Genomic DNA, 23,474 nt, shown 5'->3' on the forward strand with positions numbered 1-23,474 from the left:
ACCCGGTTTTTGCATTAGCAAACATATATAACACATAAATTATTTATAACTGGCTTAATCGCTGGCTGGAGTGAGAGGAGGGGAGCTAGAGAGGCAGACTCCCAAATGTGCCCTGACTGGGATCCACCGTGCAACCCCCATCTGGGGCCATGCTCACAACCAAGCTATTTTTAGCCCCTGAGGTGGAGGCTCCATGGAGCCATTCTCAATATCCAGGGCCAACGTGCTCAAATCAATTGAGCCATGGCTGCGGGAGGGGAAGAGAGAGGGAGAGGGGGAGGGGAGGGAGAGAGAGAAAGAGAGCGCGGCAGAGGAGGGGAGGAGAAGCAGATGGTTGCTTCTGTGTGCCCCGACCAGCAATTGAACCCGGGGCTTCCACACGCCGGGCCAACTCATCCCGAGACCATTTTGCCAAAATTTCTACAGTTTAGCACCTAAAGTTCCCCTCTACTAGGAATCCCCAGACTTAGGCAGACCAGGATGGCTGGTCATGTGAATCCAAACAAGTTCAAAAGTGTTTATTGCTATAACTACTAGGCACAAGGAGTTTCGTCCTATATATTGAAAGAAATACCGAAAATGTGCACTTTTTGAAGAATGAGTTTGATGATGGCAGAGTACAAAAAAATTGAGAGAAATTTAGATTTTTAATGTCAAGTAAGGAAGCACATACTTACTGTAGTGACTCTACCTCAATAACCCTGTTATATTTTATATACATTTACAAACAGATACAGGCAAGGGGACGGGAGTAGAAAAATCCTGGAAGACCTTTGGTTAATTTAAATACAGTGACAAAATATACAGTGTTCTTATTTTTCAGGGTTAAAGTAAAAGCAAATAACATTGTAATGAAAACACTGTAAAGGTCTGGATTTGGAGGGAGAAGACCGAGCGGGGGTGGAATCAGGCTCAGATTGACCGTCTCCGATTCCGTAACTTGGAATGACGAGAATATCAAACACTGACCACGGGGAACACACAGATGAGTAGAACCATGAATGAGCCATTTCAGAAACAAGCCACTAAAGGAAGCAAGTTGGTATCATAATAAATTTTTTTTTTAAAAAAATGAAGATCGACTAATAGTATTATAATGAGGAAAAGAAATGATTATCTGAGAGTTACTCAGTTTCTGGTTTTACTCATCAATCCCCATCATTCCCTTCAAATAAAAACACGATTTCACTTTCTGCTGACAGATCAGAGGAGCACTGCGAGGGCAGCTCAGGGGAAATGCTTTGTTTCTGATGAATTACCTGACTTAAAAGAAAGTAATAATCAGCCCTAGATTCATGTACAAAAGAAACCCCAGAACATCAGGTGACCATGGCTACAACAGGGAAAGAGAAGTTATACAGAAATTCAAATTTAACTCATGGAAATAAAACATTTTAAGAAGTCTAAAAAAAAAAAAGAAAGAAATGAAAATGGTAAGTATACCTTAAAGAACCCTGCTTCAGGACCACACCTGTCATACACACTCCTGGCTTTACCTATGGCCATGATTATACCTTGCATGCTCGGTGTCATCATGATCTGCCACAAGGGATTGAAAGAGTTCTTGAATGAGTAACACGAAACAATTTAAAAAGAAAACCAAAATAATTTGTTTACATGCAAGTTAGAAGCCCGTTTTTCACTATTTATAAATCGAGTGTGGAATTTTTTATAGCAAACGTGATCCAATATGCAAGTAAGTGTATTTCAAAACCATCTATACAGGGCCACGTCTAGTTCGTGCGGTGCCTTTGTGCAAAATGCAGAAAGGCACCCTTCTGAACCAAAGAATTTAAAAAAGCTAACCCCGTCTGGACACATTAGAAAATGGGCTGCTCTCTGAGTAAGAGAACCGTTTAGAAATCGCAACAACCCTTTCATTTTAAAATGGTGCCTCTCCTTCAAGGCTTGGGGAGCTCAGTCGGCCCAAGCTCAGTCTCGGCTCCACCTCCGCCCACTGGCTAGGCGTCCCTGCACAACCACACAATCCAAACACCCGGAACAGCGGCCCCGTATCTGTACGACTTAGTTCCAAGGCACATGCACTGTTAAACAGTCCTCCAACGAGGCAGAAACAACACAGTTCTGCCAGGAGCATAAGCACTTGCACGAAAGACAGTGTTACAGGATTAATCACAGTTCCCATTTTTTTTTTTTTTTTAATGCCAGAAGGCTCACCCTGAAACAGGCACTCAGGTGCTTGATAAATAAATTAACATTTTTATTAAAAATATAAGTTTCCAGCCCTGGCCAGATTGCTCAGTTGATTAGAGCACTGTCACAATATGTGAAGGTTGCGGGTTTGATTGTGGTCAATGCACATACAGGAACAGATCAGTGTTTGTGTCTGTCCCTTCCTCTCCTTCTAAAATCAATAAATACACTTAAAAAATATGTGCCAGTTTCCACACTTTCCAAGTACCGACATGGTATTAAAATAGTTAACTGGTACAACATACTGCTATTCAGTACTAAACACTGAAGTATACAGTCTTTGTTTTCATAATAGCTTACATTTTAGATGTTTACATTTTAAAGTATCTGCAAAATGAAATAACTCAAGGCACTTTGAAGCTACTATATTAGAGTTGTCAAGAAATTGCATCCATTATCTCTGGCTCACTGGACCATTTATTTTGGGGAGTTGCAATAACATAAACTTCTTGAGAAAATCCTTTCTAGCTCACAAACCTCCTTCTTACTCTCACAATGGCCATGCTTTCTTACATTGGGTACAGTAAAATTACCATCTTTATGACACCTCTGATGTTAAGTGTCATGAAGACACTTTAACTCTTACATAATAGTTTAATCATAACCTTGGAATAAGTGTTGTGCAAATGAGTTTGTAAAATTTTTTATTTTTGTTTGCTCACTTTTATTAAAAATGGTAGTGGGCAGCGCCAGGCGTGTGATCTGTGAAACTGCAAATTACCTTCCTGCTTGGGAAGGGCCCTTGTTATGCTAATGTGTGCTGGAGGAGAGGTTTTTGTGCCAGAAAAGTTTGAAAGGAAGAAGAAGGGGAAGGAGAATGAAGCAAGCCATGTTTTTGCAATTTGTGCAGAGAGAAGGCGATGGGGAACCAGAGGTGAGGGGCTTTGCGAGCTCTGCTGAGACTGGTGGGGCCTTTGATTCTAGGAGGAACCGGAGAAGATTCTCCTGGTTGTGGAACCAGAGAATGTGTCAGTCGCTTTGTGAGCTCTGAGTGAAAGGGAAGTGCTTTTCTCTGTGTGTCTGCTGGTACGAGACTTGAATAAAAAAATGGCCGCCCATCCTCTGGCTCCACTGTTTCCTTACTGTCCGCCCAAATCCAACGGGAACCTGCATGTGCACGGCCACGATGGCCACAACTACTGGCCGTACAAAGTCTAGAAAAAAGTTACTTGGAAAAAACAACTGAGTCTATACTCAATTCTCATCTATGCCAGTAAAAACAAATGAGAGAATCCGAGGGCGTCTCTCTTGTTACGCAGAGAAAGCTTTCCCGGCTCTCCAGGGAAACATGGGAGGTATCCAAGTGGAAGAGTCTCCTGGGAAAAGTGGGGGGCAGGGACTCGAGGGGGCAGGATAACTGCATTCTCACCTGACTCCCCCCAAACGTGTCGGGAGCGGCAGAAACGCCTCCGTGCTGTTAGAACACTAGGGAGACGTGAGTTGACAGCGACAAGGTAGAGGAGGAGGAGATGTTAGAGCACTAAGGAGATGTGAGTTAACAGCGACAAGGTAGAGGAGGAGGAGATGTTAGAGCACTAGGGAGACGTGAGTTACCAGCGACAAGGTAGAGGAGAAGATGTTAGAGCACTAAGGAGACGTGAGTTGACAGCGACAAGGTAGAGGAGGAGAAGATGTTAGAGCACTAAGGAGACGTGAGTTGACAGCGACAAGGTAGAGGAGGAGAAGATGTTAGAGCACTAAGGAGACTGAGTTACCAGCGACAAGGTAGAGGAGGAGAAGATGTTAGAGCACTAAGGAGACGTGAGTTGACAGCGACAAGGTAGAGGAGGAGAAGATGTTAGAGCACTAAGGAGACGTGAGTTATCAGCGACAAGGTAGAGGAGGAGAAGATGTTAGAGCACTAAGGAGACGTGAGTTGACAGCGACAAGGTAGAGGAGGAGAAGATGTTAGAGCACTAAGGAGACGTGAGTTAACAGCGACAAGGTAGAGGAGGAGGAGATGTTAAGAGCACTAAGGAGACTGAGTTACCAGCGACAAGGTAGAGGAGGAGGAGATGGGGGCCCCGTGTATAAAACACTGGCAGGCCGTCAGCAGTGCTGACGAATCGTTCAAGTCACAGTCATGCGGAGGGGAGGTTGCAGACACAAAAATATCAACTATCTGCAATCAGGATGTGCGTCCTTCCGCAGGGCATGGTGGGCAAGGTATTGTAATAAGTGGTCCAAGTACAACAGGAAAGGAAAATAAAAATTACTTTTAGATGCTCAAGATCTTTGCTCTTTAATTAAAGAAACCTTATTGTAACCTAGCAACCCAAGAGTAAACCAATCCTACGATGTCTGCATAAAGGAATTCACACTGGAAACATGAAATGACGATGTTGAAAACTTCCAGAAGCCTTCTGCTTAGACTGCTCTGGGAAACGCCGAGTTCCGTGAGCAGCGGGTGAGGTAAGTCCAGACCACGGGTGGCAAAGCCGTGTGTTACCAGCAACAGACACAAGGGTGAGGGCGCATGCATGCCCAAGGGCCTCGCACTCCACGGCAGCGCAGCGCAGCGCACGGGGACAGAGGTACCTCGTCGTCATAACCCCCCTCCTTGGACTCAATCACAAACTTCCCTACGTGAGGGACCGCCACCTCCACCGCTTGCTGCTGGGAAGGGGCGTGGCTTGCTGCTCCTTCCGGGCTCTGCGGAAGAAAACCGTCAGTGGGAACGTTAGAAAAAAAGAGAACCATGGAAATACCCAGTTCAAGTGTACAGATTCCCGAGTCTTTAAAAATACCTGCGTTTACTTAGCACAACATGAAACTACCTAAAACTGAGTATGAGAAGCAAACGCCTTCACCAAGTGAGAATACAGAAACTCCAAGTTCCGTTTTACCTCTCAAACGCGAAATTAAATTTTCATTATTCCCCCCCCCCCCAAAGCATCCTGGACTCTAAGTCCTTAAAAATGATAAACAGTAGAATTGTATTTCCTATTGCTATCTTCATAGCTGAAGATTTTATTTTTTAAAAATGTCTAATAAAGCCTTTCTTGGTATCTGCATCAAAATACGCTAACGACTCAATGGGAACCAGGCAAGTTTGCAGGTCTCCTTACGCTGTTCTCTGTTTATCTTTCCTAATAACCTACCGCATATGCACTTACTATCCACACTCTATCATGCTTAACTTACCCCGTGACTGTCTATGAGACCCAGTACCAGAAATATACATCGTAAGTGCCCAATGAATTAGTTTTGAAAAAGCTGATGAAAGTGATAGCATGTGAAGCACTTCAGATTTCTTTTTCTTTAACGAATTCTATAAATTTCACTAATCCACACCAATAGAGTGGATGGTAGCATTAAATCCAGAAAAATCCACTCAAAAACACTGATACAGTTCATTCAAAATACTGTTCAGATCTTATTTTTACTGAGTCGATTAATAACTAGGACATTCACTATTTACTTATAAACAAATTTCAAAAAGTACCTAGTAATTTCAAATTGCACCACAAATGTTTCTGTAAGCAAAGATAAATTTTAGTTTTGATGTAAAATAGAAAACTTTAATTAAATATAAATTAATGGGTTTTATTTCAATTTTAAAAATCGGTGCATTTTAGGGATATAGACACATTCTGACTTTCCAGAAGTATATACACAGAAAGAATTGAATTAATAAAATAAAATGGCCAAGACTGGCACTGCTCCTTTTAAAAGAAAGACATTTCTAACTAATATTTTTAAGAAAGGTTTCCTTACTTCATTTGAGTCCTCAGTTTTTCAAGAGAAAACCAACTAGCACGTTTGTCATGATCACGAGATGAAATCCAGGTAACCCAATACCTGGTACGTAATCACTGTTCTATAAATGACAGGCATTACCAGTATTACTCTATATTATACTCTTCTGCTATTTTAAATTGCTTATATTTTAATCATTCTAACCTGATATCACCATCACAAATATCCTCTGGAAATAGGCTTGGCCCATAACATTTACTTTAGGATATTAAATTCTTCTAGCAAGTCAGAGAGCAATAATTGTCCTAGATCTCCATTCACAAGAATGAATACAAGCAACTAAATTTGAAATTTGTCCGCACTCTGGTGAAAAATTTCTTAAGAGAGACAATACCGCTTTACGAAGAGAAAATAAAAATGGAAGGCATGCGGCAACTGGGAAATGTATGTCTGAGAATACTGATCCTAAATAAAACAACACATTCCCTTTGGGGGGGAAATCAATGTTTTATAAACCTTTCCAGTTACCACAGAAGACGGTCAACCGCACAACACCGCTTCATTATGTGGGTAGATGTACACTGCTCACAAAAATTAGGGAATATGTTATTGCTTCATCTTCATTTTGAAACATCCCTGTTTTATATGTAGCAGTGTATTTGCGTGCATGTAACAACTTGGTGGTATTGTTCTCAAGCTGAGGTACTTACGGTACCGTAACATTTTTCACAAAGAATTCAGGGCTCACTGAAGTAAAGTAGATGTACATTTATCTTTTTTGGTGCCTATTGGTTCCTGTATGAACACCTTAACAAAGGCTAAATTTGAAACGGGGTAAAAACAGATTCCTCAGTTAATAAGCTGTAAAAATAATTAAAAGACAAAGATTTTTATTGATTGCCTGAAACCCCTTAAATGTATGATTTTTTTAAAAAAAGTGCTCCCGTGAAAGGGTGGTTAGAAAGCCACATGTCTGCCTCCCATCGACCCCCTTCATACACTCAGACCTTTTAACCAGTAATTCAACTATGCAGAAACTAAAGAAATAACCTCAGATGTGAAAAAAAAAAGTTTCATTTCTAGCAGCTTACCTAGAATAATGTAAAAGTAGAACTGACTATACAGTGGGGAAATAGGTAAGTAAACAAGAATTTAATCACACGATGAAATAATACTCAACCATTAGATATTTTTTTTACAGTTTATAGCATTGGAAAACAGTTTTATAATGTCAAGTGATGAAAAAAGTGAAGATATGGAATTTCATATGTAGTAACTCAACTTCAAACCTGTATATAAGAATAAGAATGAAAGAAAACATACTAACATATTCACAGTGTTTGACTCTGGATGGTGGGATTATGCATGCCTCTTTCCTGGAGTCTACTTTGCTGTATATTCCAAATGTCCTAAAATATTCCATTTAAATTTAAGGGCATTCTTGTAAAACAAGCTGTCTAAATATTTGCAGAGTAGGTCTCTCTGATTTTTGTGATTCTAAGCTTTTTAGGGAATGCTTGCATGAAGGTTAGAGCTGAAAAGTACTATTTGTAAACCGGTTAGGGTTTAAACAAAAGGAAGCTGACAGCTACTTAGTGCCTACACAGCATGCTAAGCATTTTCAGAAAAAAGGATCTGAATTAATCCCACAAGCACTTCCGTTTTATGTAAAAGTAAATTGAGGTTTAGGGACATGAGGCACCTTATTCAAGTGTGCATAGCTGGGAAGAAGTAAAACCAATTTTCTTTTTTTTTTCTTTCTTTTTTTTTGTATTTTTCTGAAGCTGGAAACGGGGAGAGACAGTCAGACAGACTCCCGCATGCCCCCGACCGGGATCCACCCGGCACGCCCACCAGGGGGCGATGCTCTGCCCCTCTGGGGCATCGCTCTGCCGCGACCAGAGCCACTCTAGCGCCTGGGCCAGAGGCCAAGGAGCCATCCCCAGCGCCCGGGCCATCTTTGCTCCAATGGAGCCTTGGCTGCGGGAGGGGAAGAGAGAGACAGAGAGGAAGGAGGGGGGCGGGTGGAGAAGCAAATGGGCGCTTCTCCTATGTGCCCTGGCCGGGAATCGAACCCGGGTCCCCTGCACGCCAGGCCGTCGCTCTACCGCTGAGCCAACCGGCCAGGGCCATAAAACCAATTTTCAAAAGTCAGGACGATCTAATTCCAGAGTCAGAAGGCTCTTTTCATCTCTGCCATTTATTTCTCAAGTGTACCTGTAAATGAGAAAGCCCAGCAGGGCTGGCCATGTTAAGCCACTGACCACGAGACTGAGCACGTGGGCTGCTGCTGACAGCCCTGGCATGCGACCCCGTAGGCTGCAGGATTTCTGGCGACAGTGGCCCAGACGGCGGTGCCGGTCCGGAACAGAAGCCAGAAGCCGGACGGGAAAATGTCTGCGCCCGCCGCCTGTCGCAGCCCCTCCTCCAGTCAGGGCGAAGCCCAGGGGGCTGGCGTATGAGATGACACCCCCATTAGTAAACTAAGCAATCAAAATTCAAGTGCTGATTTCTGTAAATTTAAATAACACATGATGAGCCAGACTAAAAATAATAATAAAGAAACATTAAGAATAAAAAAAATTTTTAAAGTAATGACTTTTTGGCTTTCTGATACCAATTACAAGGATAGTTACTAACCATAATTATCAGCTCTAATAAATAAAAAGCCTAATGAGCAAAGGCCCTGGCAAATTAATGTTTTATATCTGGCAAAAATATTTCTTCCTTGTACCTACTTGTCTGTTCCCCCCCGCCCCCCCAGAAAGAGACAGCCGCCCACCGGAGACGCATCTCCCAGCAAGCGCTCTATGGTTAGTCCCGGTTCATCTCGAGCTCATTTAGTCTTTAGAGCACTTGCAAAATTTGGATAGATCCAAATTAAAAAATATATATATATTACTACATCGTTGTTTTTTTGGTGGTAAAATGATATATAGTCAAAATTATTCACAGAAAATGAAATAAAAAAGTAATTTCTGATGAAATAATCAAAGCCTAATTAACACAATACCCTGTTAATTGGACAGTTTGGTTTATTGAGGTCTTCTATGAAAGACCTAAGTGCATGCGGCAGGTTACTGTTTAAATTAAGTTCACTTACTAAGTAGATAATTGTGTTGAAAAACTGTACGTCCTGTTCTCTTTAGTTCAGAAGGGGAATCTTTAAATACTAAAACTAGCTGCTAACTGAAGCCTGCATCAGAGCTACTTGTGCTCACTAATAAAATAAGACTATGGCAACTGAGTGACTTTATAATACCAAATTCTTGAAATAACATCTCCTTGAATATCATATTCATTGAAAACATAGTGTAATACCGACGTGTTCAATTTATTGTTATAAAAAGACACAACTGAGAACTACCAACAGGAGAATTAGAATGGCAGCTTTGGACAGGACACTATTAAAATATATGTATAGACCATATTGTAAGATCACATTCACCCTAACCTAGGGTGTCTGGCACTTTATTGTTAGACACATTCCATGGAACAAAGAACATTATACTTATTCCCTACTACTCCCATGTAGTAAGATTAGTCAGGGAGGGAGGGGTGAGGGACAGAGCTGACCGCTGAACAATACGGATTTCAACTGTGCAGGCCCACTTATATGTGAGTTTCTCTCAATAAATAGTGTAGATGTATTCTCTCTTATAATTTTCTTAATAGCATTTTCTTTAGTTTATTTTAAGAATACAGCATATCATATATGTAACATACAAAATATGTCTTAATTGACTGTGTATATAACCAGTAAGGCTATATAATAATACGTGACATAGTAAAGTTGTTGAGGAATCAAGTTATTCATATGTGGGTTTTCAACAGCTCATGGGCTGGTCCCCTAAGGCCCATGGTGTGCAAGAGTCAACCTGTAATGCTAAATGGTCCAGTTCTCCTTTGAAGTTCCCGATCAGATGACCCATTTAGTCTATGATTATAACTGTTCAAAACTCCCTAACAGGAAGACAGAAACTTATTTTTTTTTAAAGAATCCCTGCTTAAATCACAGCTGAGAAGACGACAGCCTAGGCGTTCCGTGACGCCCCCAGTCGCTGTTCACGTGGAGGGACGAGCCTCCTGTTGGCGCCATGTGTCCCGACTCCCAAACAGGCCACTCTCCGTCCCGTGGCCGGGAAAGGTCACGAACAGGGCTGCGGTCAAAGGGCTGAAAGGAAAGTTCTTACCGACTGCAGAACTGTTTCAGGACCTTTGTCTTCATGGTCATGGGACGCCTTGGCGATCACGCGGATGGTTTCCTCTTTCAGGTGCTTTGAGAAGTCGCTTCTGGATGGCTGCTCCAGGTACTCGGGCTCTCCAGCTTGCGCTGTGCGGGAAAACAATCAGTTGTACCGCTAACAGAATCCGGGCGGCTAGCTAAGATGACGCGATTATTTATATCTAATTCAAAGTCAGGCAATAATCAATTTTACTATTTTATATAAAGTGATGTATCCTTCAACACATAGCACGTACCCCAGAATTTACCAAAATAAATAAACCAAAGGACACAGAAGCAATCAAATAATTACTAAAGAACCCATTATTTATCATACAGAATCCATAATATATTTTCCTGCCATAAGTACCAAAATCTAATTTTGGAAAAACACTAGCATTCTACCAAAAAAGAATGTAATTTGTACAACAGTCCTGGACTAAGTTTCCACACTAACGGTTTTTCCGGCCACAGTATCCTTTTTGGTACCTAGCTGACAAAACTGTAACCGTGAATGAACCTGATCTTCCTCTCTTTTCTTTCTTTTTTTTTTTTTTTTGTTTGTGTGTATTTTTCTGAATTTAGAAGCGGGGAGGCAGACAGACAAACTCCCCCGCTTGCACCCAACCGGGATCCACCCGGCATGCCCACCAGGGGGCGATGCTCTGCCCATCTGGGGCGTTGCTCCTTTTCAACCAGAGCCATTCTAGCACCTGAGGCAGAGGCCATGGAGCCATCCTCAGTGCCCGGGCAAACTTTGCTCCAGTGGATCCTTGGCTGCAGGAGGGGAAGAGAGAGACAGAGAGGAAGGAGAGGGGGAGGGGTGGGGAAGCAGATGGGCGCCTCTCCTGTGTGCCCTGGCCGGGAATTGAACCTGGGACTTCCACACTCTGGGCCGATGCTCTACCACTGAGCCAACCCACCAGGTTGGCTCCTCTCTTTTCTGAATCTACCCCAAGTGTTGCCAGAGAAAAAACAATTACAACTTGGCAAACTGGTACCACGGAGACGGCTGTCCCCCACAGCAGAGGTCTCCTGCCGGGGCTGCCCTCACCGGCTGGCTGCAGCAGAGGCCCCCGTGCCGAGAGGACTGTGAGCCCGCTCCGGGACGGCTGGAAGTGCTCTACTTAAGCATATTTCCTGGCTGTGCTCTTCAACATCTTAAGAGGACAGTCAACTCGACAACGCCTGGTTTTCTGTTGAAGTATATTGATCTGCTCTTCAATTTTTTAAAAAGCAGCATCTCTTATCTTCCAGAAGAACCTAAAACCTTGCCTTACTGATGAGTCACACTTAGTACATGCAGAGTGAGAAGACTACTCTGAGAGGACTACCTCAAAGATACGCCGTCCATCCACTTCTACAGCTGTAATTAAAGTCAGCAAGTCCCTAAAAGCAGTCTAAGAGCCACGCTAGGTTGGCTATAGAGTCACCAGGAGCTTCTAAGGTGTCAGATGCCTGGGCCCTCACAAATCAAATCTCGGGAACGGGGGGGGGGGGGGGGGCTTAGAGAGCAGCCAGACCTGACTGAGATCTACCCAGGACGGAGCTCCATCTGCCCCCTTCAATGTCAGCCTGCTGCCCTGACGCACGGTCACCCGGTCACCGTGGCCACAATTTCAGCATGCGGGCACTCCCGCTCACTGAGGACCACCCCTACGACACCCCACAGAAACCCCCGTGGGGAATAAATGCAATTCAGAAAGCATTCAAAGGGCGTCGACCATGTGTCATTTATTGCGCTGGGTTCTAGAGATGTAAACGGAACATCACCCCGTCCCTGTTTAAAGGAACTTGAGAAAACGGAGAACACGGCTCCTTCCACCAGGTCTCACTCCCAGGAGCAGCCGGTCCTCCTGAAATACCAGCTGCTCCTTCACGGTCAGACAGTTACTCGTAGGAAAGTCCCAGAGACAACCCGCATGCACCCCTAGACAAATGAGGAGATCTGATGGGACACATTCCATACCAATATCCACCATTTTGACCATTTTTATTTTTAGTAAAATAGGAGTAACTCAAGTTCAGGCATAGTTCTCTCCTTCTTAGCTTTTCTGACTTATAAATACAGCCGAGAGCCATGATGCTTAATCAGGGGTTCACAAATTATCTGAATCTTTAAAAAAAAAAAAAAAAAAAAATTTACACTTAGAAAAGTATCTCCCAGGTAATTGTGATATACACACTTAGAGTAAAGACCTGTTGGTTAGCTCTCCACACATAGGGTCTACGTAAGTTCTCCTTTACACTAAGCAGATGAGGGAGGGAGCATGAGATCAATCAAACAAGACTTTCCCATCATTTATAACTTTGTTGCAATAAGACAACGAAAGATATTAGAGAAGTGACGGCTATGGATTTCCCAGTATTTGTGGAACAAATACTGATTTAATTAATACTATATAAGTTAATATTCCTATTGGAACATCCCTCAGAAAAAACGGGAATTTAATAGCTCCTCTATTCCAGTCTTATTGAGAACACTCACAGACAGGGAAGAGCAACCCCCGGATGGACGTCGTCAGCAAGACGGCCTCGTATTACTTCACTGGGTATTCAGGACCCTAATGCACGCATGCGTGATAGAGTTAGACAGGTGTTCTTTGATCTTCTGAAAGTATTAGACCAAACTAAACAAATTACTTGGGAAACTGGAGAGAAACAGGAAGAAGATGGCACGGGCATTAAAGCAGAATTTGTCTACTAGTGATAGCAGATAAGTGGTTCCAACAAACACTACAGGAAGTTCCCTGACTCAACTGCGGTATGTTAAATTTCCCTGCACCACAGGACAGAGTTCTCCATATGCTCTGGTAGATGATACAGTGACAGAAAACAGTCTTCTACACGGTAACCTCACGCCCCCAGTCTACAGTTAGGCACGTCCTCTTTCCACTACCTCGGACAAAGTGCGTATTCCTAGCACTGCTGTGGACGGGACGTTGTCTCAGCACAGGACCTCTGCCGCTTTCTAAATCCCACGCTGGGAGGTAAGTATGGTAACACGGGTGAGCTGCCCGTTTCAATCTCTTTATTTTTTAGTTATTCTAGCTCCTCTCTGAAATATTTGTATTCTCTCTCTTCAAGTTTTTTTATTTTTTAATACTAAAAAGAGAGACACGAACATATATGCCCAATACCTACTACTGAATTGTTCAAAATGATGAAACAGCTCATGAAGTAGACAGTGGAATAAACTGATCAGGGAAAAAGGGCATATAGACGTGGCCTTTTCTTTTTAAAAATAGTTTGTTTACTGATTTCTTAGGGAGAGGAAAGGAGGGGGGGAGAGGGAGAAATATCGATGTATTGTTCCACCCATTTATGCGTTCACTGCTTGCTTTCTTGTATGAGCCCTGACCGGGGATCAAACCTGTGACCGCAGCATATTAAGATGATGCTTTACCGAACTGAGCTACCCGGCCAGGGCCAGACGTGGCCTTTCCATCAGAGAAAACAGAAGGTGACAAAGGTAAACGGCAGGCACAGCTGGCTAGCCCTGTCAGACGGAATTAATTCTGTCCACTTAGGTGGGAACAGGCATGAGTGCGACTTTAGTAAAAATAAAATGTGTTAAATCTGTAAACTTAGACGGCCTTGTGAAAGATAGACCGGATGAAGAGAATACTACGGAATTTGGTATTTTTGGTGCCATCAAATATAGATGAGCCAAGAACAGAGCCGAAGCTTAACCGATGAGCGGAGGCTTCACCTCCCGCTGAGTGCGAGGTACCACGACCCAACGCCAGTGACGCAGCCCCGCAGCCCCGCCCTGCGAACAGAGAACAGCCCCGGTGGGAGGAGGGGCGTGAGGGCGGAGGAAGAGCGGCCAGCGGCTGCGCCCCGGGCAGGGCGAGGGAAGGGCTTTAGACGGGAGGGCAGACACCGAACACAAGGAAGGAAGTCACGACGGGATGGAACTGGCCGACACTGAAAAGAAATACCATGTCGTCGCTACATTGTGACCGGAGCTCAGGAGCCTCTTGATGTCTACCGAACGACTTCACCTCGCACTGCAGTGGACGGGGTCGCTGTAACGGAGTGCACTGCGGTGGGACCGGAGCCACCGTGGGCTCCACACAGCGGCCCTGGAGGTGTGGAAGGAGAGCGGCCTGCTCACCACGCGAGAGCACACCAGAAGGCAGTGGTGCTATTCAGATACGCTGTGTGGCACTGACGCATCAAAACACCGGTACCTTGCCTGACCAGGCCGTGGCGCAGTGGATAGAGCGTCGGACTGGGATGCGGAGGACCCAGGTTCGATACCTCAAGGTCGCCGGCTTGAGCGCGGGCTCATCTGGTTTGAGCAAAAGCTCACCAGCTTGAACCCAAGGTCGCTGGCTCCAGCAGGGGGGTTACTCGGTCTGCTGAAGGCCCACAGTCAAGGCACATATGAGAAAGTAATCAATGAACTAAGGTGTCACAACGCACAACAAAAAACTAATGATGCTTCTCATCTCTCTCTGTTCCTGTCTATTTGTCCCTGTCTGTCCCTCTCTCTGACTCACTCTCTGTCTCTGTAAAAAAGAAAAAAACAACAAAACAAAAAAAACACTGGTACCTTTGCTGGCATACTAACAACATCTTGGTCTTTTATAAATTCTAAATCAATGACTCTTCATATCAAGATCAAGGACTCAACTATTCAATTTACAGGAAGACAAGTTACAAGCCTGGATAGAGAGCTGTGTGTTCCTGCATCGGCCACAATCCCATAAGGTGGTGCCGTCTGTCCCCACTGAAAGGATGATGCCTTCTGAAGTTCAAATGACAGTGCTAAAACCCACCTAGGTACCGCTGCATGGAAATCTGTCTGTAAAAGCAGAAATTAAACACACACCTAACACGCTTCCTAAACAACCCAAAACAGAACAAGCAGACCTTGCAAAAAGAAAGGTCAAACAAAAAAATCCACGTATGAGGAAAGTGTGTTTAGTTTATCTGTTCTCATTTCCCCACTACCACAGAGAAATAGCACTTTTTCTATAATAGGAAATATATGTCCCTAAAACATACAATTCACTGATGATGAAATTACTCTTAAAAAAATCAGGAGACAGGTCCTGGCTGGTTGGCTCAGTGGTAGAGCACTGACCCAAAGTGTAGAAGTCCCAGGTTTGATTCCCGGTCATGGCTCACAAGAGAAGTGTCCATCTGCTTCTCCACCCTTCCCCCTCTCCTTTCTCTCTTTCTCTCTCTCTCTCTCTCTCTCTCCCCCCCCCCCCCCCATCCTGCAGCCAAGGCTCCATTGGAGCAAAGTTGACCTGGGCACTAAGGATGGCTCTGTGGCCTCCGCCTCAAGTGCTAGAATGGCTCCGGCTGCAATGGAAATGGAACAATGTCCCAGATGGTCAAAGCATCGCCCCCTAGTGGGCATGCCGGGTGGTTTCCGGTCGGGTGCACGTGGGAGTTTGTCTGCCTGCCTCCCGGCTTCTTACTTCAGAAAATTACAAAAAAAACAGAAAGGCTAATGTATGTTCTTCTTGTTTCCATAAATCGGTTATCAAACAAACATAATTTTAAGTTAATAAAACTGTAACTGGAACTAATTTCATTTTTTGAAAATAACTCACTCCTGGGGGTCAGCAAGCATGAACAGACTCACTACTCAAAGGGTTAACTATATATTGTGCTTTTGGCTAATTCTGTCTTTAATTTTAATAATAATAAAAATCAAGTACACAAATTGGAGTATACTCAAAATATAAAAATCACTCAAGTTCGTTTTGACTGATAGCTTTAGTGAACTGGTTTGGATCAGTTTTTTGCTTTCCCAGCTTTTCCAAGCCTCCTGCCAAGCAGGATCAAGCCCAATCAAAGGGGAGGACAGCAGAGGGAGAGGGCGCAGACAGGCGCTTGGCAACCGGAACAACCCCCGCCCTGTTCAAGGGTCCCCTGACACATCCACACTGGTGTCCGGCAAAGGGGTCAGCAAAAGGTGATTTGTGGCTCTCTCAAAATGATGGAATTTCAGATCATTCTTCCTCGCTTCTTCATACTTCAAGAAGAATCAGTTTGGTTTATAGTCAATAAGCATCTCAATTGATAATAAAATATGAGATGGATGATAAAATGCGGTTTAATACATGGACTCACCTGTTGTCACAGCAGACTCTGACTCCCTCAATTTCTGGGATGCTGCAAGTTTTTCCTGCAGCGCTTTCTGGGCAACTTGTGTGTCCCATTCTTCCAGCTCTTTGTCAAAGCGCTGGTTGTCTTCCTCCACAAAATCTCTCAAGTCCGGTGGTAATGTTTCTATGCCAACAAGAGCTTGCCCAGTTTCCTTATTAAACTCCTCTGCAAATTATAGTTCAAAGACCAATAAAAAATTAAGAATTAAAGGAAAAATGCAAAGCTTAAAATAGAATGCATTTCAAATGGCATTTAAAGTATGAATTATTACCAAGTTAGCAAGTCAGCATTACCTCAAAATGAAAACTTACACAAATGCTCAGAAAAGTAATGATGCAAATAGTTGATAATACATTATATGTCATGTTCTCAGCTTTCACTTTTAAATTCAACAAGATATACAAAGGCAGAGCTGCCACTCAAACACTGACAGAATACTACCTTCTCCACTACAAGAAAATACTAGGTGTCTGATTATTCCTGGAAGACCACCGGTCACAAAAGGAGAAGTAACTCATAACCTTACTAAGCTCAGAACAGAACTAAAATTCTCTTTCATCGGAGGCAGTTAAGTATAGCAATATATGGATATGCAATCTGAAAACTAATCAACACAGCAAGATTTTTTTAAAAACATGGCATAAATATGATTTAAAAGAGCTACTCAACTTCTACTCCATGCACACAAAAGAAATTTTAGGTTTAGTCATGTAAGTGCACTGCCCAGCTAGCTTTGCTGAATAATTAAATACAAAAGGAAAGTTAACTTTATCACTTTCAACAATCCTTCCTTGCTTTTTATATGCAAAGCCTGTATCAGAATACAAAAATTAAAAAGATTAAGACACAGTATGACACGGTCGCTGGCTTCAAGCAGATCAGAGGAAGTGGGAAAGACAAGTGAACATTCGATCAGAGCCCAACAGACGTAGGTGAGCACACAGCAGGGTCCGGGGAAGACAAGGAAAGCTCGGCAGAGCAAAGGACGCCTACACTGAAAACCAACAGCTGAGCAGGAATTAGGCAGAAGCAGCAAGAAGTAAGAATGTTATCAGAAAAAAATAAAAAACATGAGAACGTATAGATATAAACGTGTGAGTAAAGTGATTTGGTGTGAGCGGAATACAGCAAGTTCAAATATCAGATTGAAACGGACAACGGTCATAAATGAGGCTGGAGAGACTGTCGGAGGCCAGAAAGCAGGGGTCTTAGATGTCAGGGTCCCGACTAGGAGTCGATATGTAACGTAGTCATTACAGAATGTCAAGCAAGGAGAAACACGTCAGATTTACATTTCATAATAGTTAATAAGTAGCTAACTTTGAGTAAAACATATATTCCAATTCTTAGCCCTGGTCATGTTACTTTTCGATTCCAGTAATACGGAATCTCAATAAGCCAACAGCATTTCCTAATCCAATCCATCACTCTCTGGGTGAATTATACTGAACTAATCATGCCAGAGGCCGGAGTCACAGGCAAGGGCTACTTATTGAAAAACAGACACCACACTCTATATATTCCACAGTCTCACCTTGTATTAAGAATTGCGCCTTGTCGTTTATGTACATTAAGCAGTACGCACTGGCATTTCTATAACCACCAAAAGAGTCCCTCACAAGCTCTTCCCACGATGATTTGGTCACTGCGATATCATTGTACTTCATCCACCTGTTCTCACGGTGATCAAAAATGTATGCCCAGTAGTGCCCGGCGTTCGCTTGGCCCTCATGAACTAGAACAGCGTGTAAGCGGTAAGGAACCTAAACGGAAAACAGAAGGGCGAAGGAGCAGTCACATAGTCTATTATCCCACCTTCCAGGAAACCCACAAAGTAGGTGACTGGGCATAGCACAGGAGCCCGTGTTTCTTAACACGAGGATACTGGCAGAGGTTCAAAGTTTGAAAAAAATTAAACTACAAAATAATAAAAAAAAAGGGAAGATAAGCTCAAGACACGGAGAGCAGACAGGTGCGTAAACTGGGGGGATTCTCAAAACCTTGAAACTGTATTTATTGACCTATTTTAGTTATTTCTTTTGAATAAAGAACTTAGGAATATTTTTATCTATAGCACATGATTTGTCTAAACCTTTTCAATTATAAACGGATGGCTGAGTTTACCAGAATGGCTTCTTCTAGCCTACCAGGACTCAGAACAGAATCGAGCCCGTACTTTCTTCCTCGGAATACCTTGAACAGCTTTGGAATTCTCCCAGGGCTTTATTTTTAAGATACTAAGAAAAATGCTGATAAATTTTATTATAGAATAATAAAGAGTAAGCAATGAATTCAGTATGAGAACAGAACTGAAAGGGGGAAAATATTATTTAAGCTCAGCAATTTTATAACAAAACATGTAAGAAGAATCTGCTTAGGATAGATGAAGATAAATAAAAATATACATCAATAATTTTTATAATGCCGACTTACCTGGATCATAGACTTGTCGGAGTACATCAGCTCAACTGTCCGATGGATTCGGGATATGCTTTCCTGCAAATCTAAGAACAGGAGAGGTCATTTCACGGCCGAAATCCAGTATGTTTCTACTGAGACTTATCAGAAAGAGATCAAAGGTTTTCATATCAGTATGTCAGAAAAAAAATAAAAAATTCCTAAAACAGTTCTTAAAAACATTATTACCTCGAGTCTATATAAAAATATAGTTCCCCTTAATAAAAAATACAGCACAAATTCATCATTAAAAACCAAAACAAGTACGGTTCATTTAGAAAATGTGTGGAACCAATAAAACTGAACTTTGTCGCCCTGGCCGGTTGGCTCAGCGGTAGAGCGTCGGCCTAGCGTGCGGAGGACCCGGGTTCGATTCCCGGCCAGGGCACACAGGAGAAGCGCCCATTTGCTTCTCCACCCCTCCGCCGCACTTTCCTCTCTGTCTCTCTCTTCCCCTCCCGCAGCCAAGGCTCCATTGGAGCAAAGATGGCCCGGGCGCTGGGGATGGCTCTGTGGCCTCTGCCTCAGGCGCTGGAGTGGCTCTGGTCGCAACATGGCGACGCCCAGGATGGGCAGAGCATCGCCCCCTGATGGGCAGAGCTTCGCCCCTGGTGGGCGTGCCGGGTGGATCCCGGTCGGGCGCATGCGGGAGTCTGTCTGACTGTCTCTCCCTGTTTCCAGCTTCAGAAAAATGAAAAAAAAAACAAAAAAAAAACTGAACTTTGTCCATATGTATAAAAAAGGTTTCAATGAACGCTCAAGCCAACCTCCCTTACACATTCATATGAAACGAAAACTTTAGAACAAAATAAAACTTCACCACATATCTGATATAAATACACAGTTGAATAAAATCCACTATAATCACCAATAAAGTTCTGAGACCTCCATTACTTATTATTATTATTATTATTTTTTTTAAAGAGCTCAGAGGGCAGGACAGATGGAAGGAGGCAGCTGCATGGTTGGAAGAGGTTGTGGAGACAAGAGGGCTGGTTCTTTTTTTTTTTTTAATTATTTATTCATTTTAGAGAGGAGAGGGAGAGACAGAGAAAGAGAGAGAGAGGACAGAGAGAGAGAGAAAGGGAGGAGGAGCTGGAAGCATCAACTCCCATATGTGCCTTGACCAGGCAAGCCCAGGGTTTCGAACCGGCGACCTCAGCATTTCCAGGTCGACGCTTTATCCACTGCACCACTGCAGGTCAGGCCATTACTTATTATTTTTAACTCTAGTAGAAATCTATCCTAAAAAATTATTCAGACAGTGATGTTCACAGCTATATAGTCCATATAATTTATAAAAAAAAAAACAGAAAACAACCTTTATCTGTCAATAGAGAAATGGTTAATTATAGTATAATGGCATAACCACATGAGACTATGAATTTGACTCACAAGTGTGTCAACACAACACTATCTGCTGTATCAATATAAAAATTAAATAAATTACATCACACTTATATGTTGAGATACTGTACAATACTGTAGTTTAAAAAGCAATGCTAACAACTAATATCAATGGGGATGAAAAAATAACACAAATAGTCCTAGAAAAATCTTCTCTAATCCACATTATCATGGGTATAAAACCTTACCACACGAAGGTTGCCCAAGGCCCTCCAACTTAAAATGGCCCAAAGTGGGTTCATCCCATCATATTCCTCCCTTTTCCCCAGAGGCAGCGACCTGCCCACCCGCCAGTCTGCCTTCCTCTAACCTGCATTCTAGCTAGATACTTAGTTATTGGTACCATTATGAATGACTGTTCTAGCTACTTAGTTATTGGTACCATTATGACTGTTCTAGCTACTTAGTTATTCGTAACATTATGAATGACTATTCTGGCTACTTAGTTATTCGTACCATTATGAATGACAGTTCTGGCTACTTAGTTATTCCTACCATTATGAATGACCATTCTGGCTAGTTATTCATGCCATTATGAATGACCGTTCTGGCTACTTAGTTATTCGTTTCATTATGAATGACCGTTCTAGCTTAGTTATTCGTACCAGGAATGATCCTTGATGTCTCCCTCTCACCTCCTTCAGTGACCTACATCTGCCTGTGGTCTCCAAAGGGCATTTCAAATCCATTCATTTCTTTCCTCCCTCAAGGAAAAAGCTTCCTAGCGCCCACCCTTCTGAATGTAATCTCATAAAAAGTAAACACAACCTGCCCAGTCCAGTAGAAAGTGATCCCAACCCTAGCACAGTGTTCAGGGAAAACGATGTGCTTAATTAATTTGTGCTAAAAAAAGGAAATATTAAAAAATTCCCTTATATATAAAAAGTACTAAGAGAAATCTTTACAGTTACTAATGCTAACTGTTAGTCATCAGCAGACCCTCTAGTAAATTAAGATTGTTCTTTATTCACACATTGTCTATAAAGAATCAAGTGGGGCACATAAAATCTAACACTTGATATTACTGAATGTAGTTCCAACCTTTTAATATAAAACAGTAGTTATTCTTAAATTTAAATCTTTAATTAAAAAAAAAAATCCCAGATTTTTTCTTGTATCACCGGTCAATAAAATTGGGAGAAGACCGGGGAACAGTCATAGGGTGCTGTATTTTTGATATGTAAGAAAAAAATTACAGTCAAATCTACCATAAAATATTAATGCCAGTTCATTAAAAACAAAAAAAGATTTGAGCAACAGTAAATTAGGCAGGAGATGATTTCGAAATAAAGGGAAGTTCCTTCCCAGAAAGGACGGACGGCCACCAAACCCCAGCCCGCACACGCCCCACCCCCGCCCCCCGCCCCGGAGAGCACCGTCCTTTTTGCTCACTGTGCTAAGTGCCAGTTAAAACTCACTCAGGCCGGCACTGAGCTTGGGTCATATCTGGACATCTCGTTAGAGCAGATTAAAAAGTAAAATTCACATTTCTCATTCCTCGATCTGAAGAAAATATTTTTATCACTTGGACTTTGTACAAACATCAGGGTAAGCTTGTCATTTCTTATGAATAAAATAGGATGCTGTACGATGTTTCCCCAACAGAGTGGCTGCGAACACCAGCTCGGTGTAAACTTAGAGCCCGAAACTAGAAGATCAGACCAGCTGCTAGGCCATTAATCAGCTAGGTAATCCAGGGAAGACCATAAAAACGGGATGCCAGACTAGTGTATCTTTTAGAATACCCTTTCTAGAAGAAGGAAACCACAAACTTCATAATATTTGCATACGGAATCCAGAGAGATTACTGTTTTCCATTTCACCTTCGTAGGTGCCCATCCGAGGACAGCACGCCCCGAGCAGCCTCACCTCTGGTGTCGTTCTCGATCTCCGTCCTCCAGCGGTGTAAGCAGCTCTCCAGCACCGAGAGCTCGTCCTCCGTGATGTGTCTGGGCGCCGGGTGCATGGGCAGGTCCGGCGGCACCCGGGACTGCGTGAACGGCTTGTGAATGACCGCCCGGGCGGGCAGGGTGGCCGGGGCCGGGGCCGTGCCAGGCAGTTCTGAGGAAGGCAGTCCCTGCTGCTCTGCCGTGCTGCATTTGTAAAGCAGAAAATATTATGAAGGTTTCCAAACTGAGGCTCTGGACAAAGACTGCGCCAAACACAGCAGTAAACTAGCTCATAATTTCAACAAGGAAAGGGCTTTAAAAAAAAGAGACATGGATTACTCTAATATCCTAATGAGATCCTTAACATAGGAGGACATTTTTTTTTAACAAATTGATTTTTTAAAATTATTTTTATTTATTTATTCATTTTAAAGGAGAGAGAGAGAGAGAGAGAAGAGGGAGGAGCAGGAAGCATCAACTCCCATGTGTGCCTTGACCAGACAAGCCCAGGGTTTTGAACCGGCAACCTCAGCGTTCCAGGTCGACACTTGATCCACTGCACCACCACAGGTCAGGCCGAGGGCTACATTACTATAAGGAAGAAATTGTGGCTTTAGAGTAGAAATGTGGCTTAATCATATTTACTTTAAAAAACCCCAACAAAGGCCCTGGCCAGTTGGCTCAGCGGTAGAGCGTCAGCCTAGCGTGCGGGGGACCCGGGTTCGATTCCCGGCCAGGGCACATAGGAGAAGTGCCCATTTGCTTCTCCACCCCCCCCCTTCCTCACTGTCTCTCTCTTCCCCTCCCACAGCCAAGGCTCCATTGGAGCAAAGATGGCCCGGGCGCTGGGGATGGCTCCTTGGCCTCTGCCCCAGGCGCTAGAGTGGCTCTGGTCGCAGCGGAGCGACGCCCCGGAGGGGCAGAGCATCGCCCCCTGGTGGGCGTGCCAGGTGGATCCCGGTCGGGCGCATGCGGGAGTCTGTCTGACTGTCTCTCCCCGTTTCCAGCTTCAGAAAAATACAAAAACAAAACAAAACAAAAAAAAACCCCAACATGACCTGGCCATCATGTGATTCATTCTGGTCCAGACATTAAAACCCTGTGTGTCACTTGGGATGGTCAGCTCCCCTCTAGGAAATGGGAGTTAGCAGCAGCGACTGGGCAGTCACAGAGTTTTCAAGTTCAAAGAAGCTTACGGGTCCCTGGTATGAGAGAGAGCTCTCTGAAAGATGGGGCAAGGCCGTGCTTACCTGTGTCTGCCCCATGCTTGGCCCAGAGGAGGAAGAAGAGCAAAGACGGACTTCAGGCCTGCAGCCGGCCTGGGACTCTGCCCCTGTGCACAAGGCCATTGAGCGGTGGAGGGTGGAGATCAGCAGTTTGTCTTTCTGGCTTGGGCCTGAGCCTGGGATAAGGCCAGCTTGCTGGAGGGGCTTTTTGTTAACTGCTGCCCC

The 23,474-nt window shown here is 43.5% G+C and overlaps 1 protein-coding gene across 3 annotated transcripts in view; it reads right to left on the bottom strand.

The window, feature by feature from the left end:
- Positions 1 to 23,474, bottom strand: part of USP25 (ubiquitin specific peptidase 25) — a 119,773-nt gene that overhangs the window by 14,145 nt on the left and 82,154 nt on the right. For 2 of the 3 annotated variants that reach the window (XM_066347317.1, XM_066347319.1), the window contains exons 14-20: positions 22,004 to 22,227; positions 18,704 to 18,774; positions 17,805 to 18,033; positions 16,235 to 16,435; positions 10,107 to 10,246; positions 4,753 to 4,866; positions 1,444 to 1,539 (exon numbers count right to left, since the gene is read on the bottom strand). In XM_066347317.1, coding sequence (XP_066203414.1) covers positions 1,444 to 1,539; positions 4,753 to 4,866; positions 10,107 to 10,246; positions 16,235 to 16,435; positions 17,805 to 18,033; positions 18,704 to 18,774; positions 22,004 to 22,227 — 1,075 coding nt within the window. The remainder of the gene's footprint in view (positions 1 to 1,443; positions 1,540 to 4,752; positions 4,867 to 10,106; positions 10,247 to 16,234; positions 16,436 to 17,804; positions 18,034 to 18,703; positions 18,775 to 22,003; positions 22,228 to 23,474) is intronic. The other variant, XM_066347318.1, reaches the window with a different exon arrangement.

The sequence above is a fragment of the Saccopteryx leptura genome, chromosome 8, assembly GCF_036850995.1.
Source record: "Saccopteryx leptura isolate mSacLep1 chromosome 8, mSacLep1_pri_phased_curated, whole genome shotgun sequence".
Lineage (NCBI taxonomy): Eukaryota > Metazoa > Chordata > Mammalia > Chiroptera > Emballonuridae > Saccopteryx > Saccopteryx leptura.